The sequence below is a fragment of the Nuphar pumila genome, chromosome 1, assembly GCF_984573655.1.
Source record: "Nuphar pumila chromosome 1, dmNupPumi1.hap1.1, whole genome shotgun sequence".
Taxonomy (NCBI): domain Eukaryota; kingdom Viridiplantae; phylum Streptophyta; class Magnoliopsida; order Nymphaeales; family Nymphaeaceae; genus Nuphar; species Nuphar pumila.
The window spans coordinates 32,864,818-32,881,675 of record NC_143249.1 but is presented as its reverse complement, the minus strand read 5'-3'; the positions used below and the strand labels follow the sequence as shown (position 1 = coordinate 32,881,675).

Sequence of the window (16,858 nt, the reverse complement as noted above, 5' to 3'; positions counted from 1 at the left end):
TTTTGAATAGCAGCCTGTCAAATATATAAATATCGTTGTGAACATTTCTATTATCTATGTTTGTATAAGAGATGCAGTTCTATTTTTTCTGCTTGTGTGTATGTCAATGTTGTAGACCTCTTCTTTTTCTGTGGACACTTTTCTTTGAAGGCTTTTGTTTATTTTTTTCACCATCATATTCTGGAGAAATTCAATGTGGCTATTTGGTAGTTTGTAAATAAATCAATAGCATTGCATATTTCTTGTTCTTATCCTTGATAGATGCAGCCAAGATTGGGTTTGATTTATTCTCACTGTTGAAGATGTAGGTTGTTGAAGTTGTGAAATAATATGACATCATTTCTTTCGCTATTTTAACCAAACAAATTTGACAAAAAAAATTAGCATGGATCCATTTTTTTTTTTTTGGCAACGAAGCATGCACTAATGGGTTTTTTTGTTGTTGATAACTTGATCGTGCTAGTGTTAATAGTAAAAAAAATGATAACTTGCTTATGCTGATGAGCATATACAGTGTTCAGTTTGTGTGCATTATGCAGTGTACCATGTATAGTTTTAGTTTTATACTTGTATGACACTATGTTTTTAACTTTCCTTGGTGGGTTTGTGCATAATCTACTAACCGTGCGTATGTTTTTAACTTTTCAAATTTAAAAGTTTTAGATTTATCAAATCATCAAAGAAATGTCAGAAGAAGGATCTTCAAGGACTCCAATATCATTCACTAAAGGAAAGGACCCTGTGTGGGATTTTGGTTTACCACTTGATAAGAAAAAGAAGAGGGTACAATGTACTTGGTGTACAAAACAAATGAGTGGTGGCATTAATAGACTTAAGTATCATCTTGCTGGTATTAAAGAAGAGGTGGAACCATGTGACAAAGTCGAAGAATCTGTAAGAAAAAAAATTCGTAAGAATTTGAAGTCATTTAAGGAACACAAATTATATAAGAGAAATATTGTAAATGAGATTGGTTCCTTTGTTGAAGTAAATGATAATGATATGGATTTGTCAGATGAAAGTGATGAGTCTTCTGAGAAAAGATATATAAAGGGAAAAAAATTGATGAATGATGCCCCAAAGCATAATCTTGATGCTTTTGTTAAAGTGAAGGCAGGGTCTCCATCAATGAAACAACTTGAAATAAAAACAGCTTTAGATAAAAAAGCTAGAGATAGGTTATGTTCAGCTATTGCGAGATTTTTTTATCATTTAGTCATTCCTTTCAACGCAGCCAATTCTCCTTACTTTACGAAGATGATTGAAGTTTGTTCCTCAGTAGGAATGGGATTGAAGCCGCCTTCTTCATCTGAGATTTCTGGAAGATTGTTACAAGAAGAAATTAAAAAAATTGATGATTATTTCAAAGAATACAAAGAGTCTTGGGCTGAAATGGGTTGTTCTATTATGGTTGATGGTTGGAAAGATGCAACACAAAGGACATTGATAAATTTTTTGGTTCATTGTCCAAGGGGCATTTACTTCTTGAAATCAGTTGATGCAACAAGTATCGTGAATAATCGAGAAAATTTATTAAAATTATTTGATGAAGTGGTGGAAACAGTAGGTGCAGAGAATGTTGTTCAGGTATATTATTCTGTTCTTTTGTATTTTTTTATTAAACATTGATATTTATAATTTGTCTAGTATGTTAATAATGTTTTGAAATTAAAAAATGACAAATAATCACAGATAATGCAGCCAACTATCAAGCAGTTAGAAAGATGTTGAAGGATAGGAGGAAAACCATATTTTGGACTCTTTGTGCAGCTTATTGCATAGATCTCATGCTTGAAGATTTTTCTAAGATAAAAAGCATAGCTGGATGTGTGGAAAAAGGAAAAAGGATCACGAAGTTCATCTACAATCATACTTTTGTTTTGAACCTAATGAGGGCTCAATTTTCTAATAAGAAAGAAATTCTAAGACCGGTTACTACAAGATTTGCCACTAATTTTATCATGCTTCAATCTTTGCTAGAACATCGAAGTGGTCTTAGAAAAATGATGGCATCAGATGAATAGAACAATTCAAAATATTCATCATTTGCTGAGGGAAAAGAGATGGAGGATATTATATTGAATAGTAATTTTTGGAGAGTCGTAGAATCAACTGTTAAAACTATAGAACCTCTGGTCAAAGTTTTGAGAATGGTCGATGGAGAAGAAAATCCTACAATGGGTTATCTTTATGAAGCTATGGATAGAGCCAAAGAGGCTATAAAAGAAATTCATGACAATGACAAGAAAAAGTATAAACCTTATTGGAAAATAATTGACAGTCGTTGGGAAAATCAACTTCATCACCCTCTTCATGCAGCAACATACTATCTCAATCCCAAATACCACTATAGTCCACAATTTTCTAAGGTATGTATTTGTTTATATTTTTTTATTGATTGTTTTAAATTTTGAATATGAACTTTCTTTTATCAATTACCAATTTAATGTATTTGACTATTTGCACTATTTCATGTAATTCACAAAGCATCCTGAAGTAAGGCGTGGTTTAATTCAATGTATTGAAAAGTTGGAGCCAAATATTTCAGCTAGAGTAAGAGCATGCAAGCAACTTGAGTTATTTGAAGACGCAAGTGCAGATTTTGGTACTTCTATAGTTGTTATGACTAGAGATGAGCATAAGCCAGGTGATTTATCTTTAACATTATTGTTGTGTTGTGCAAAAGAATATTTCTTTAATCAACTTTTCATTTTTGTGTGTTTTGGCTTTATGCAGCAATGTGGTGGAAAATGCATAGAATATGTGCCCCCGATCTTCAAAAAATTGTTATTCGTATACTTAGTCAAACATGTTCTTCATCTGGATGTGAACGAAATTGGAGTACCTTTGATCAAATTCACACTAAGAGAAGAAATAGATTAGCTCAAAAGAAACTTAATGACTTAGTGTTTGTCCATTATAATTTACGTCTGAGAGAAAAGCAATTAAAGAGAACACGTCTTGACCCAATTTCTTTGGACAATATATATTTGCAAACACCAATGGATGAATGGGTCATGCAAGAAGGAATTTTAGATGGAGATGAGGTAAAACCGTAAAAGTTTGTTTGATATTTTAACTTGATTAAAATTGTTTTAATTTAGTTTTTTGTCTTTCTCTATTGCATGTTAACTCAAATGTGTCATATTTTATTGAATGAAAGATTTCTTAAGAGACTTGGAAATGGAAGTTGAAAACATTGAAGAAGCTAATCTTATTGATGACGAAGGTGGTGATGGAGTTGAAGATGAAGATGCAAGGGAAAATGCAACCACTAGTACTCCAATTCAACCATTAATTTCTACTTCCAACTCAAGAATTGATTCAAATGAAGTTCCAAATAATAGCACTTCGCCTCTATTTGAGATTTGAGTCATTGACTCTTGACTTGAGAATTGAGATATCATATTTTGTAAAAGTGGATGAATTTTGGATGTTTGAAATTTGATTTTGTCATTGTGTTATGATCATTAACTTTATATTTATGAACTTTGTAACTTAACTTTACTTTAGGGCTTATTTCTATTGAAATATTGAATTATTGTTTTGCTTGGTTGTTTGATTTCTTGCTATTAGATGAGTAATTATAAGTTAGATATAGTTTTACTTGATGTTATTTTACTTATTAATCAATTACACTAGTAATTAAGTCATTCCACAAACTTTTATATGTTTAAATGATAATTTATATATTGTTTTTCTTTTAAAATCAAAAGTTAACAAAACCCGGCCGAGTCACCGAGTTGACCCGCCGAGTCACGAGTCCATAAAGAACGAGTCGAGTTCCGAGTCACGGGTTTTAAAACCATGCCCAAGACAACTTAAAAAAATCATCAACAATAACAAGATAATATCGACACCGAGTCCTAGTAGGAATCTTACTAGGACCCCATACATCAGCATAAAGAAGTTCAAAGACCTTATGACTGGACTAACTCTGATTAGAAGGGAACGAACTCCAATGATGCTTGCCCAATTGACATGCTTCACACTGAAATGAAGTAGTAGACGGAATTTGAGGAATGACATGACGAAGCTTTGACAATGACGGATGACCAAGAAGATGATGCCATTGAACAGGACTCGAGGAATAGTCGACTGCAGCAAAATTGTTCCCTACTGGATGATGTAAGTAGTAGACTCCATTTTCTTCAGAGCCTCCACCAATCTTCTTCCTCGTTAGCAAATCCTAAAAATGACAACCAACAGGATCAAATATCACTCTACAGTTTAGCTCTTTTGTAAGACAACTCACTGAAAGTAAACTTTGAGGAAATGAAGGAGCATAAAGAACATTTTTCAAATGCAAGGAAGAAGATATAGAAACATTTCCCTGACCAAGTACCGGAGAAGAGCTCCCATCTGCTAATGAGACTCCCCGATGAGTAGTAATATCCTTTAGATCTGAAAAATAATGAGAATTTCCACATAGATGTCTGGATGCACCAGAGTCAATAATCCACTTACTATCATTGAGATGAAGATGGTTCCCTGTTGCATAGGACACACCGGCTACAGGAGAGGAGGAGCTTGAAAGACAAAGAGCTACCAATTCTTCATATTCAGCACGACTCAGGGAAATGCAGTCACTGGGAGACGAGGCTTCATTTGCATTTGCTACCTCTAGTTTTGTAACATTAGCTTTTGGAACATTAGGTCTTCTAAGTGCCCGAATTTTCCACAAAATGTGCATTGAAGTTTACCTCTACCTCCCACACCTCTTCCACGACCACGTCCTCTAATGTTTAGAGTATTTCCACAACCATAACCAGAAGGAACAGCTAAGGCAGATGTCTGGGATATAGGATGAGATTGTGGGAGAGAAAAAACAAGTTTGCTCAAGCAATTGTATGCATCAGCTAGAGTAGGTACATCAGATCCAATTAACATTTGGACTTTAGCAACCGAGAATTCAGAAGATAGCCATATGAGGAACCAAGCAACCATAGTCTGTTCTTGATGATCCTTATGCTTTGAACAACACAGAGGCCTGTGAGCATTAAGCCTTTCAAAGGCCTGTGAACAACACAGAGGCCTGGATGCATAATACTGGGCCAATGTTTGATCTCCCTACTGCAAATTATATATTTCTTGTTCCACTTGCAGAATATGACTCACATTTGTTTCCTGAGAGTAAGTATCTCAAAGATTATCCCACATTTGTTTAGTTGTATTATAATAGATTAGACCCTCTGCAATATGAGGTTCAACACTGTTCATGATCCATGACATAACAATGTCATTATCTTCATCCCAAGTAACATATTTTCCCACTTTATCACTCGGTTCAATTTCCAGCAAAATATGTTTTCTACAATGTCCAAATACCGACATCATAAAGGTTCGAGTCCACCTGGCATAGTTAGTTTCATTTAATTTCACCGAAGACCCATAAGAAAAAGGATTCGCAAAAGCCTTATATTCCCCAATAGATTCAGTCTTAGAATCAGCCTTCTGAGCTTCAGCCATAATGAAGAAAGCTTATGCAGGAAATGATAACACTGCTGCAATGTACGACCAAAAAAAAATTAAAAAAAAAGCTTATCAGATTGAATCTGAATATGTTACGAACCCACAGTAAGTTCGACACACTGCATAAGCTACGACACCCCACGATATTTTGAAGAAACACTACATCAGATCTGAGATCAGATCTGAACCATTCCAACCACCTCTACAGAAGCAACCAACAAAAAACCTCCATGTCATCTCTCATCATGACCAAAAAAAATTTATGTGTAATTAATCACAACTCTGTTAGAAGCTCAGTTCCAATGCATACTGCTCACGGTACAGGATTCACGACAGATAGAACATTGAAACATGTGATACCCCATTCACGGCAACACAGTTCTGATGAAGATTGCTCACGGTACAGGATTAAAAAATAACGAAACATGTGATACTCCATTCACGGCAACCCCAGATCGATCGAAGTGTTCCACCATAATAATCAGAAATTTCTTTTCTCATCCAAATCCAGGATTAACAGCATAAGATTTGCTTCAGATTCACGACTGAATCCAGGTCCAGTTGATAAAATCACGGATCATGAAGGCATCATGGTTGACGATATACAGTCCAAATGACAGCAATGTTGCCGAGCTCTATGGATCTGATTACATATCTATGTCTTGACTCTTGTCAGACAATAGATCTGTTATCAGATCTATGCCACCCAAATTAAAGAAGGTAGAGCACGCACCTTTTTTTTTCTTTTTCTTTTTCTTTTTTTCTTTTTTTGGGGCAGATCGAACTCTGGTTTACGCTCCCACGGCCTTCAGCTCTGATACCATGTGGAGAAACCCAATATTGCACAGGAATCGAGAGAGAGAAAGAGAGAGAGAGAAGAGAGAGCAGCTGAGAGGGAAAAATCGTAATCTTCATGTAGGGCTAAACACCTCTTGTTTAAATAGAGGTTTAGCCTAATAAACAAATTACAAAGAGATCCCTCATTATTTGTAAAATTATAAAGAACCATCTTTTAAGAATAAATAATAACTTGAAGGATAAAACACTTGAAACTAACTAATAGTCGACTAGTCTTAACACACCTGAGGTAAAAAAAATTGGGCATCGTGTTGTCAAAACCCTAAAAAAAAATAATTTGGGTCAGGTCTGGGTTGGACCCAACCCAGAGCAGTGTGGGACCCAACCCACAGCGTACCCGCACTCATGTCAACACGACTACGGTGGCCAAATTGTTGTGTCTATATTACATAGCCTCAGGCTGCTACGAATAAACATTTAGTTAATGATGAGAGGACATTGTTAACTACACTTAAAAAATATAAAAGCATTGCAGGAAGGTTGTAGTTATTATTTTTCATCAGACCAACTATTATATTTATAATTAATAGAGTCACACAATTTGTGCATGCTCCTAGGATCGGTCATATTGAAGCAATTAAGAGGATTCTAAAGGGTACGCCTAATTGATGGGGTTTGTGTATTCAGACAATGATTGGATTGGATATCCAATCACTGGAGATCTACTTCTTCATGTTTAATCTCATGGAAAAGTAAGAAACAAACAGTGCAAGGTCTGAAACCGAAGCAAAATACAGGTTCATGGCTTCTGTGACCATTAAAATTACATGGTTGAGGCATATTATCAAGAAACTTGATCAGCCAATAACGTGATCTATTTTGTATTCTGATGATCAGAGTGTAGTTGTAATATCCATTAATCTACTTCAATACAAAAGTAAATAAACACTTTAATCACAAGAAAATTGAGAACTAGGAATTACAGACCAAATTCATATTTAGGGAGCATCAAGCAGTTGGACCTATTTACCAAAAGGCTCTACACATTGGCATTGACAATTGAAAGTAAGTTTGTAATGAAATAAAGTGGAAAGCAAACCATAATGTGCACAAGCACAAGTACAAGTCCTACAAGGGACAATACAAATGTCAAAGGCAATACACAAGCACACAAGTGCATACAATGGCTACAAAGAGCCCAAATGTGCACAAGTCCACAAAGGGACAAAACACAAGCCAATCAATGGCAAATACATAAGATTACAAGAGGCATCAATGGATACACACAAAAGAAGACAAAAACATAAAAATAATAATCCTTTATTGAGGTAGGATGCTTAGGAAAAGCATTTAAAAACAAGAGGGGGTTTTAACCCCATTATATAGGCATTACAAGAACCAATATAGTTGTTGGGATGCTCCCAACGGCTATAAATATAGCCGTTGGGGAGATCCCAATGACTATATTGGACTTTGTCCAATATACCCTCATACAAGATAGAAAAGACGAAAGGTACAAAAAAATGTACAAAGACAAAACTGCCCCTGATGAAAAAAACCTATTACAATAAAAAACAGTTTAAAATTATAATATATATATATATGTGAATCAATACATTTTAACCAAGTTATCCATTGTGGTTACCCATGCTTAACTAGAGGAGAGCTATTAGATATGCTTATTGTGTCCAGTATCATGTTTAATATAGTAAAGATAGTATATATTGACAGATTTGTAAATATTGCAAACCCCAAGGGTATTTCCGGTAGTTCAACTGGAGCCCTAGATTTATTAATAATGATGAATCCCAAACAACGTGAGATGTCAATGAACTCTACACACAACGGTATTGACAATTAAAAGTCAAGTTGTGCAATGTGCTTACCCATGCACAGCTTGAGGCAGGCTGTTAGATATGTTTATTGTGTCCAGTATCATGTTTAATATGATGCAGATATATTATTGTAACACCAAGAAATTTTTTGTATTTTAGCCACGGCCCTAGTTATTTTTATAATAATAAATCACATATGAGATGAGACATCCAGTTATTCCTCCCATTACTATCATCATCACCCTCTCTCCTTTCTCCTCTTTATCAAATATAGCAAGGGCTCACAATTATTGCAATACTTTTTCTTTGCAATCTTTGCTGAGATATTCAGTTTACAAGTTTCTACAATATTTTTTTCTAATCCCTAAATATTTTTCCTAGAATTTTCAAGAAAAAATTACATTTAGATTCTTCAAGAGAAAACCTCCCCAATTGTAATGAAATGTGGTCAACACAAACAAGTGCCCCTTATGGGCAAGAATAACAGACACAAATGGAGACCACTTATGGGTCAAGATACAATCACAAACAAAATGCCAATTATGGGCATGAGTGTTAAAATTGTACATATATATTTATATTATATATATATATATATATATATATATTTTTTTTTTACTTATATAAATATATATTTTTCTTTTTCTTTATTTTTTTTGTTTCCTTTTCTTTTGTTAATTAGAAATAGGAACTAGGGACTTTTACCTTTTTTATTTTTTGTAATTGAACTAGTCAACACATGTTGACTAGTCAAACATAAGAGTCGTTGGGGTCCCAACGGCTCTATTTTGAGCCGTTGGGACTCCAACGACTATTTATGGAGTCCTCCTTTGTGTATAAATATGGGGCAAAGCCCCACATTATGGATGCTTCTTGCATGAAGGTCATTAATAAAATATTGTTTATTTTAGCCTCTTGTTCTTGCTCCTTGTGTGGGTTTTGTAAGTGAGCCTATTTGTGGCTTTTGTATGTACACTTTGGCATTGTGGTGGATTTTGTTGGAGGCTTCCATTTTTTTACATGGTATCAAAGCTAGGTTCGCTCTTGACTTTTGAGGATTGTGTATTGCCTCGTTTTTCATGCTCATAGGAGAAAGGAGGAAGCTCCTCTTGATTTTTGTTCTGGTAGATGATAGAAACACGAACATGTTCAAATTCGGGCCTAAGACCTCTCATAAATTGAAAAAATTGCTCACCAAGGATTTGTTTTTTCGTACGGTGAGCATCATCAAGGGTATCCCAAATAGGCTCCATTTTAGCCATTTGGTCCCAAAGTCTTTTGAGACTACTATAGTGCTCTCTAACACTGCTTTCTCTTTGCTTGCAATTGTGAATCTTATTTTGCAAGTCCCATTTATGGGCATTATCATGTTGGGTATAGGTTTGTTTAATATAAACCCATGTTTCATCGGCCCTCTCAAATTTCAATATATTTTGGCATGTCCAACATCACATGCTTTAATAATTTTTTTGTAGTCTAAAAGATTCTTTTCTCTCTCTTTATCTTTAAGAGGGTCCTCTTTGGTAATACCATTTCCCCACAAATAGATTTTGTGAGAATAGGTTGAGGTTCCAATATGGAGCCATCAACATAGTCTCGTAAATCTTTGTCAACCAAAATTCTTTTAATGACGGTGGCCCACATATTATAATTTTTTCCATCAAATCTGACCGGAAAAGCCATAACCACTTCTTTTTTTGCCATTGTACCAAGAAAAAAAAAAGTAGAAGAGAAAAGAAGAGAAGAAGATTGCAAGAAATGTGTTGAAGATGTTTGATGGTGTACTTCCTGAGGCAACAAACCAATACTCCCCATCAATCTCACAATCCTCCTCTTGATATTCACATACAAGTTACAACCCAAATGCACCAATGCTCTGATACCATGTAATGAAATGTGGTCAACACAAACAAGTGCCCCCTTATAGGCAAGAACAACATACACAAATGGAGACCATTTATGGATCAAGATACAATCACAAACACAATGCCACTTATGGGCATGAGAAACAACATAAAAAATATATAAAGATTTTATTGAGACAATGTTTGAGAACAAGCTTAACATACAAGAGGGGTTACACCCCCCTATTTATACACAAAAGAAAGCAAATACGAGACATTGAAAAGTGCTCCCAACAGCTAGAAATATAGTTGTTGAGAGCACTACCACCAGCTCCATTCCAAGAGTATTATAAAGACTATAATGCCATTGATAAAAAGAATAAATTACAAAAATAATAAAAACCTAAAGTACCCCTAATGAGCACAACTAATTACATAAGGAAAATGACTACAATAGCCCTAATGGGTTTTACTTATTACATCAAGAAATATATATACATATTAATGTGTGTGTGTGTGTATATATATGTATATATATATATATATACTTTAACACCAATATCATCACAAGATCAATATTGGTGACATGGTAGATATATACAGATGTAAAGACACATACATTTTACATGTGAGCATGCTTGCATGCATGCACATGTATATAAACACATACATAGACATACATATACGTGCTTGGAATGTTTTAAACAATTAAACACCTAATATGGTGGCTCTAGTTTTTTTTCTCAAAACATACCAAGAAGGGTATGTGTTTATACTAATTTTAAACGTCTAATATTGGGACTGTTTTTGATGTTTCACAGACATTGTTCTATGCCACTAATGACACTTTTTATGCTAAAGGGACAAATATTCAATTGGAATATGCAGATGTGATACATACATATCTCTGAGTCTCCATGCATGTGCACACACACACACACACACACACACACACACACACACACACACCTTCTCTACATTGCACCCCACGAAGCAATAAAAGAGTTTTCTATAACTTGGCTATTTCCCATACCTTGTGATACTCCACTCATTTTGAAAGAAAGCTGAACTATTTCTCAGACCTTGTGATACTTCACTCATTTTGAAAGAAAGCTGAGAAAATCAAAAAGTTTCATTCTCTTTCAACTCTTGAAAGCTTAAGGGCTCTTTGTTTGATGCATTGTGCAATTACAATCACTTTAATCATTTCAGAATCATCAACATTTCCTAATACCAGCTTAACCCATCATTTTTTTCTCTTTTTAGTTACTTCCATGACTCTTTTCAAAGATGTATGTTTCCAAAGAAGTGACAAATGTAATATTTATTGTCCCTGCAAACACACACGCCACAACCCTCTGGTAGTCAGATTCTTCTCATTGGTTACTGATCTCACTCAAATCCTTAACCATTGTTCAGAAGCTACCTTTTGTTAAACATGCTTCAAACTAGAAGGAAGCACGCTTGTCTTTACACCAACAAAAAGAATAAATCAAACAAATCTTCAAAAGATTCATTAACCCAAAAGTCCTTTGAAACTACATTACGATGATATGATAATCCAAAACCATTTGTAAATCTTCCAGAAGCAGAAATTGAACAAATCTTCAAAAGATTGCAATTTATATGATTATTCCAAAAATTTTCTCAAACCCACATGGTAATGGCACCATCAGAAAATATCATTTGCATAACCCCTAGACAAGAGTTTCACACCCATGACAGATATCATACCCAAGTCCTAAAGGATCCACAAATTCAATGCCTCGGGGTAAGGAGGATGGCAGAGTAGTGAGTCCCTTCCGACCCTTCTGTTCATATGATTGAGCAACAGGTGCAGATCTTGTTTCTCGCATTTCACGCACTCTACGACCGAGCTACATACAGGGAAAAAAAGAAACTACAGTTAGTAATGTTAAAGTCATCAAGAATGAATACCACCAACATACAAGAAACAGGTAATAGAAGAGTTTACTCATGCAAAAATCAATTTGAAATGCAAAACTAAAGCATAAGCACTTGTGGAGTGACTCCACAACACTCTTTTCTTTTATGCAATAAAAACTTGTCTTTTCCATCAAAAAAGAAAATACAAGCACTACATGTCAAGACTAGAACACTTCAAAAAAAGAACTCAAATGCATAAAACATTAAAAAAAAAAGTGCTGCTTTCCATAATTAACTTAAGCTATACTATGCGTCAATGCTAAATTGGGAATTCAGTAATTCTTTATTTGTAAAATCATGTCCATGGATGGCCCTTTATTCAGCCAACTTTGTTTTCAAGTATAATATGATTTTAACTTTAGTCATCAAGTTCAATAGGATTCGATTTGGAATTCAACTGCATAAGAAATGAAAAAAGAAATACTGCTTTGAGCTTAAATTTGCAAACATATTACAGCTTTAAGGTATGCTTAATCTAGAGCATGCCAGTTATCAAAAGTTGATATGAAATGTAATTTCTTATATATAGAAGGTTTTTACATTGTATGGCTATCAAAGTAGGAGCATTCAATTTTAGCTCGCCTTGAGAGAGCAGAAATATTTTTCACATTACATATCAAGCTCTAAGTAAAATTGATTGGGAATAGACTACCACAAATTTGGTTTTTTTTATAAAGGGAAAAAAATTGACATGGCTAATCTGTTTTTGCCAAAGTGACACTTTTTACTAGGAGTATTTGGAGCCTTTCAAGAAATGTAGTGCACATTAATTACATATATACATATATATATGGAAAGTTAGCAGCTCCTAAACAAAATTTTGTCCTAAGCATCCTAAATACTTCTAAAATCATAGTTCTAGGTGTTCTTTTCTTAATCCAAACCTGTAGATGTGTTTACCATTGCTTATTTACTGAAAACTGTGCTTTGGATCAAATAGATTTAACAAGAAGTTTGTTTTTTGTTCCAACTTTTAGTGCAATATGAGTAGTTGATTTTTTTTTTTCATTCAAAACATATGTAAACATGAAAAAATGCCTAAACTATTTCATGTTTTCTGTAAAGTAAGCTGAAGAGAATACGTCTGTAAGATCAGAGTAAGCGAACACCTGAAACTTTGTCCATTGAAGCTATTTAGGATGGTTTAGAGGAGAAGGCAGTTAACTCTCTTTCTCTCCCCCCTTACAATGGTCTATTAACAATCTAGACTACTTGGGTAGAGATCCAAGTCTATTTAAAGAGCATATTGAATCATCCGAATCCAACATGGCTAACTATGGCTATCAATATCAAAACTAATTGATCTTTTATTCACTGTAAAGCTTATTCAAAGGACTATAAACAATGAACCAAAACTTTTCCAATGTTTTAGGTCAATCTAAGGTCAATTAGTGGGTCAATTACGCCAGTCAAACTCTAACTTAATTTAATAATAAGGTTGGTGGAGTTATATCTTCTTATTCAGAGAATACATAAAGGTAAACCAAAAGTTAAAGTTGATGTAAGCTCTATCTAAATATGGACATATCTGAGTTGTATGACAAAGGCACAAACTGATTTAGCAACTTTTCAACTTTTAGTTAGTAGAAACCTACCCTAACTAGGAAAAGGGAATTTACTCTAATTAGGAGATATGGTATACAATTATTCTCTATTTTATGGTTGTTTCTTTTTCCTGCATTAATGTACTAATTGATCATAGTTTTAGAGATGATATGGATTATGTTGTAATTTTGCTAGAGTTCTCTGTGCAGATGTTACATTTTAACGGCTTTACTAATATTAAAATTGAAATGCTTTTAGCACATCTCGTCTTTTGTGTGGGCTATGTGCATGCATTAAACTCAACTAAGGCATTCAAACTGATGGCAGGCAAAACTGATAGGTAGGAAGTGTTGCCCCTCAATGAAGACTGTATTCACATTAACGATAAATTAATGATTATTAATCAATGACCCGAATTTGCAAATCACCCAAGCTACTAGAACAAGACTTGAAAATCAACCAGAGTCTGAAAGTTGTGACATAGTCGCCCTCCTAGTCAGTGACAAGCTGAAGCAAACGGTTGGTGCTTAGAGACAATGACAGCAATAACAATCTGAACTGTTTGCTGCCTAATTCAATCTGGACTTGAATCAAGAACGTCGGGACTCAGTAGATCATAGAGTCTATCGCATCCTAATTCATGCCAATCTACACACGGTCAGTGCAATAATCTCAATGTCATGGTAGCCCCCAAGTGGGCCAATACTCCCCCAATCAGCCTACGACACAACCCAACTCAAAAAACGCTCTCTGTCGCACTATTTTGTGCATGTGGTCGAGGTAACTCAAATTCCTCAGCTTTCAAGCTTAGGTTGGACGGCAATCGCCAACCAAGATCGCTCCTTTTGCCAACCCTCAGATAGATTACTACCAATTCTGCAAAGCAATCGACAAGGGTAGATAGAAACCGAAATTCAATGAACTCAAATGGTCATCTTGCCTAGATACACGAAATTCAGAACCAAACAGCCGAAATAGATAGATTACCTCCGCCTCGTCAACATGTTTCCAGGCACTCGGCTCCTCGCCGTCCCACCCACGGTCCCGGATCTCATCCTTCACGCCTTTCTTAGCCGCCGGGCCCCCCGTGGGCCGGCCCATCGCCAAGTCATCGTCTTCGGAGGAGATACTGAGCAATTCCACCTCGGAATCCTCTTCATCCTTGGTCGGGCGCCGGGAATGCTTCGTCCGCGGGGGAGGCTTGGGTGGGGGGCCGGGGTTCCGTTGCTTCGACGAGGAGGGCGGCTGCACGAGGTTGACGACGGGGCGGGATGGCTTCTGCAGCACCCCGGCGGCCCGCTGGGCCTGCTCCTTCAGGGCGATCTGGAGGAGCTCGTCCTCGTCGATGTCCTCGCTGTCGCTCGACATCTCCCGCGGATCCGCAGAGAGAGACCGGAGATCGACCTCTCTCTCTCTTAGGGTATGGGGGAGCGAGTGAAGAAAGAAGGTGGGAGGAAGAAATCGATGGGGGAGACGATCATGGAGGGAATGGATTTCAACACGGCAGGGGAAGGAAGCTGCGGAGATCTTGAAAATTCCAATGATACCAGTGACTTGAGGGAGATTCTGAGAAGTGGTACGAGGTGACGCATGGTAATGTCTTAAAATCAAGCCGAGAGCTCCTTGCGGAAAACCATACACAAACCTGAGGCAGCAGCAGGTGCAATCACATTGCACAAATGTAAAGTGCCGCTGCACCTGATCACCATCCATTTGCTGTTTGGCCCCACTCTGGCACATTTGTGCAATGTGATTGCACCTGATCCCATCGCCACAAATCTCGTCTTGGGAAAACATCGGCGTGGGAATTTCCAAAAATGTAGCCTTTTTATGCGTAGTGGCAAACTTTTAAAACAACATAAAAATAAACTAAAAATGATCTTATTGTACGACATATTTGTCGTGTTTTCCCAATTACCTTAAAATATCTAAAATCTGCCTGCTGCTCAAAATGGCAAATGAGAAACTTTTTAAAACTTTTTTTCCCTTCTTACAAACGAACCTCACAAAGTTGGCATGATATATTCTCGTCGACTAAAGTGAAAACTTACTTAAATTTCATATTCGCACATTTTCTTTTAGTCTTCAAGAAGCGTGCAAAAAAATATGTTATTTATATGGTCCTCCCCGTTAATAGTAAAATCACATATTTTATTACAAAGTAGTAAAAAAACATGTGAACCTTCTTTCTCATTTTTTTAATATTCACTTAAATGTATGTTAGTACCTATTTTTTTTGTGATCTTCACGAAGTGCTTAATAACAAGTTTTGTGAACCTTCTTATGATTGTAACTTTGCAAATACCTTATTAAAATCGTATATTTTATACCAGTCATTGGATACCGTGTAAACCTCTTATACGTAACCCTCGCTTAAATGTATATCCGCACATTTTTTTTGTCCTCACAATGCGCACAAATATAACTTATGTGAACCTCCTTTAATCATAAATTCATAAATAACAAAGTAAAATTACATGTATTATAAAAAGATCGCATACCTAATTATGCAGATAGACACAAATATCAAAGTAAGACTGCATATCTAAATGTGTGATGTTCTTTCATATTTATGATTTTTCTAATATAATAAATGTGATTCTTTAGGGATTTAAAAAGTGATTGTCCGCACTTGAGGGCTATTTTTTGCATATTCTAGAGTTTTTTTTTTGTCCCCAACTTTCTTAATCTTACGTAAAAAAAAATGATGACTTTTTCAACAATTATTTTTACCAACTATTTAAACCCACTCTTTTGATAATTCATTGGTAACACTTCATCGTAGAGTTTTTCAGATTCACCAATCGCACCTGGTGTTGATTTCATAGAAACATTCTCCCCAATTATCTAACCAACAACTATTTAGGTCATTCTATCCATTGCTCTTGCTCATAATTGGAATATCAATTAATTGGATATAAAGAACACCTTTGTACATGGCATCCTCGATGACCCAGTCTTTATGCGTAACAACCATAAACTTATATACCTTTTTTGATAAATAAATAAATAAGGATTTTTTTTTCAAAATAAGGACACTCCTAGTTAAATTTTTATGCATAGGCATATCTGCTATGATAAGTTATAAGGATAGAAAGATGATTAAGGGCAAAATCATAGTTTTGTAGGCTTATTTTAAGATTTTGGACCACGTGGTTGTGTTCATATCAAAAAATTAAGAAAGTCGGTCTTTACTTTTCTCAAAAATAGAGTTGAAATGAATCTGGAACGCGATCGACAAATTTCAAGAGCAAAATAGTTATTTTAGAAAATGAGGACAATTATGACCTGAGGGTCATAGTCATCCAATATGTGTTGACCAACTTAAAGTCATGTATGTCATCACCTTTTTTGACTTAGGGCATATTGGTAAATTATTAATTTGGTATGATTTTAATTAAACAAAATAGGCAAATT

General features: G+C 35.3%; 1 protein-coding gene across 1 annotated transcript in view; it reads right to left on the bottom strand.

Moving 5' to 3' along the window:
* The window catches only part of LOC149848616 (exocyst complex component SEC5A-like), a 162,755-nt gene extending 147,742 nt beyond the window's left edge, over positions 1–15,013 (bottom strand). The window contains exons 1-2 of the mRNA XM_089996544.1: positions 14,429–15,013; positions 11,684–11,826 (exon numbers count right to left, since the gene is read on the bottom strand). Coding sequence (XP_089852670.1) covers positions 11,684–11,826; positions 14,429–14,809 — 524 coding nt within the window. The 5' untranslated portion in view covers positions 14,810–15,013. The remainder of the gene's footprint in view (positions 1–11,683; positions 11,827–14,428) is intronic.
* Positions 15,014–16,858: the final 1,845 nt, after the last annotated feature.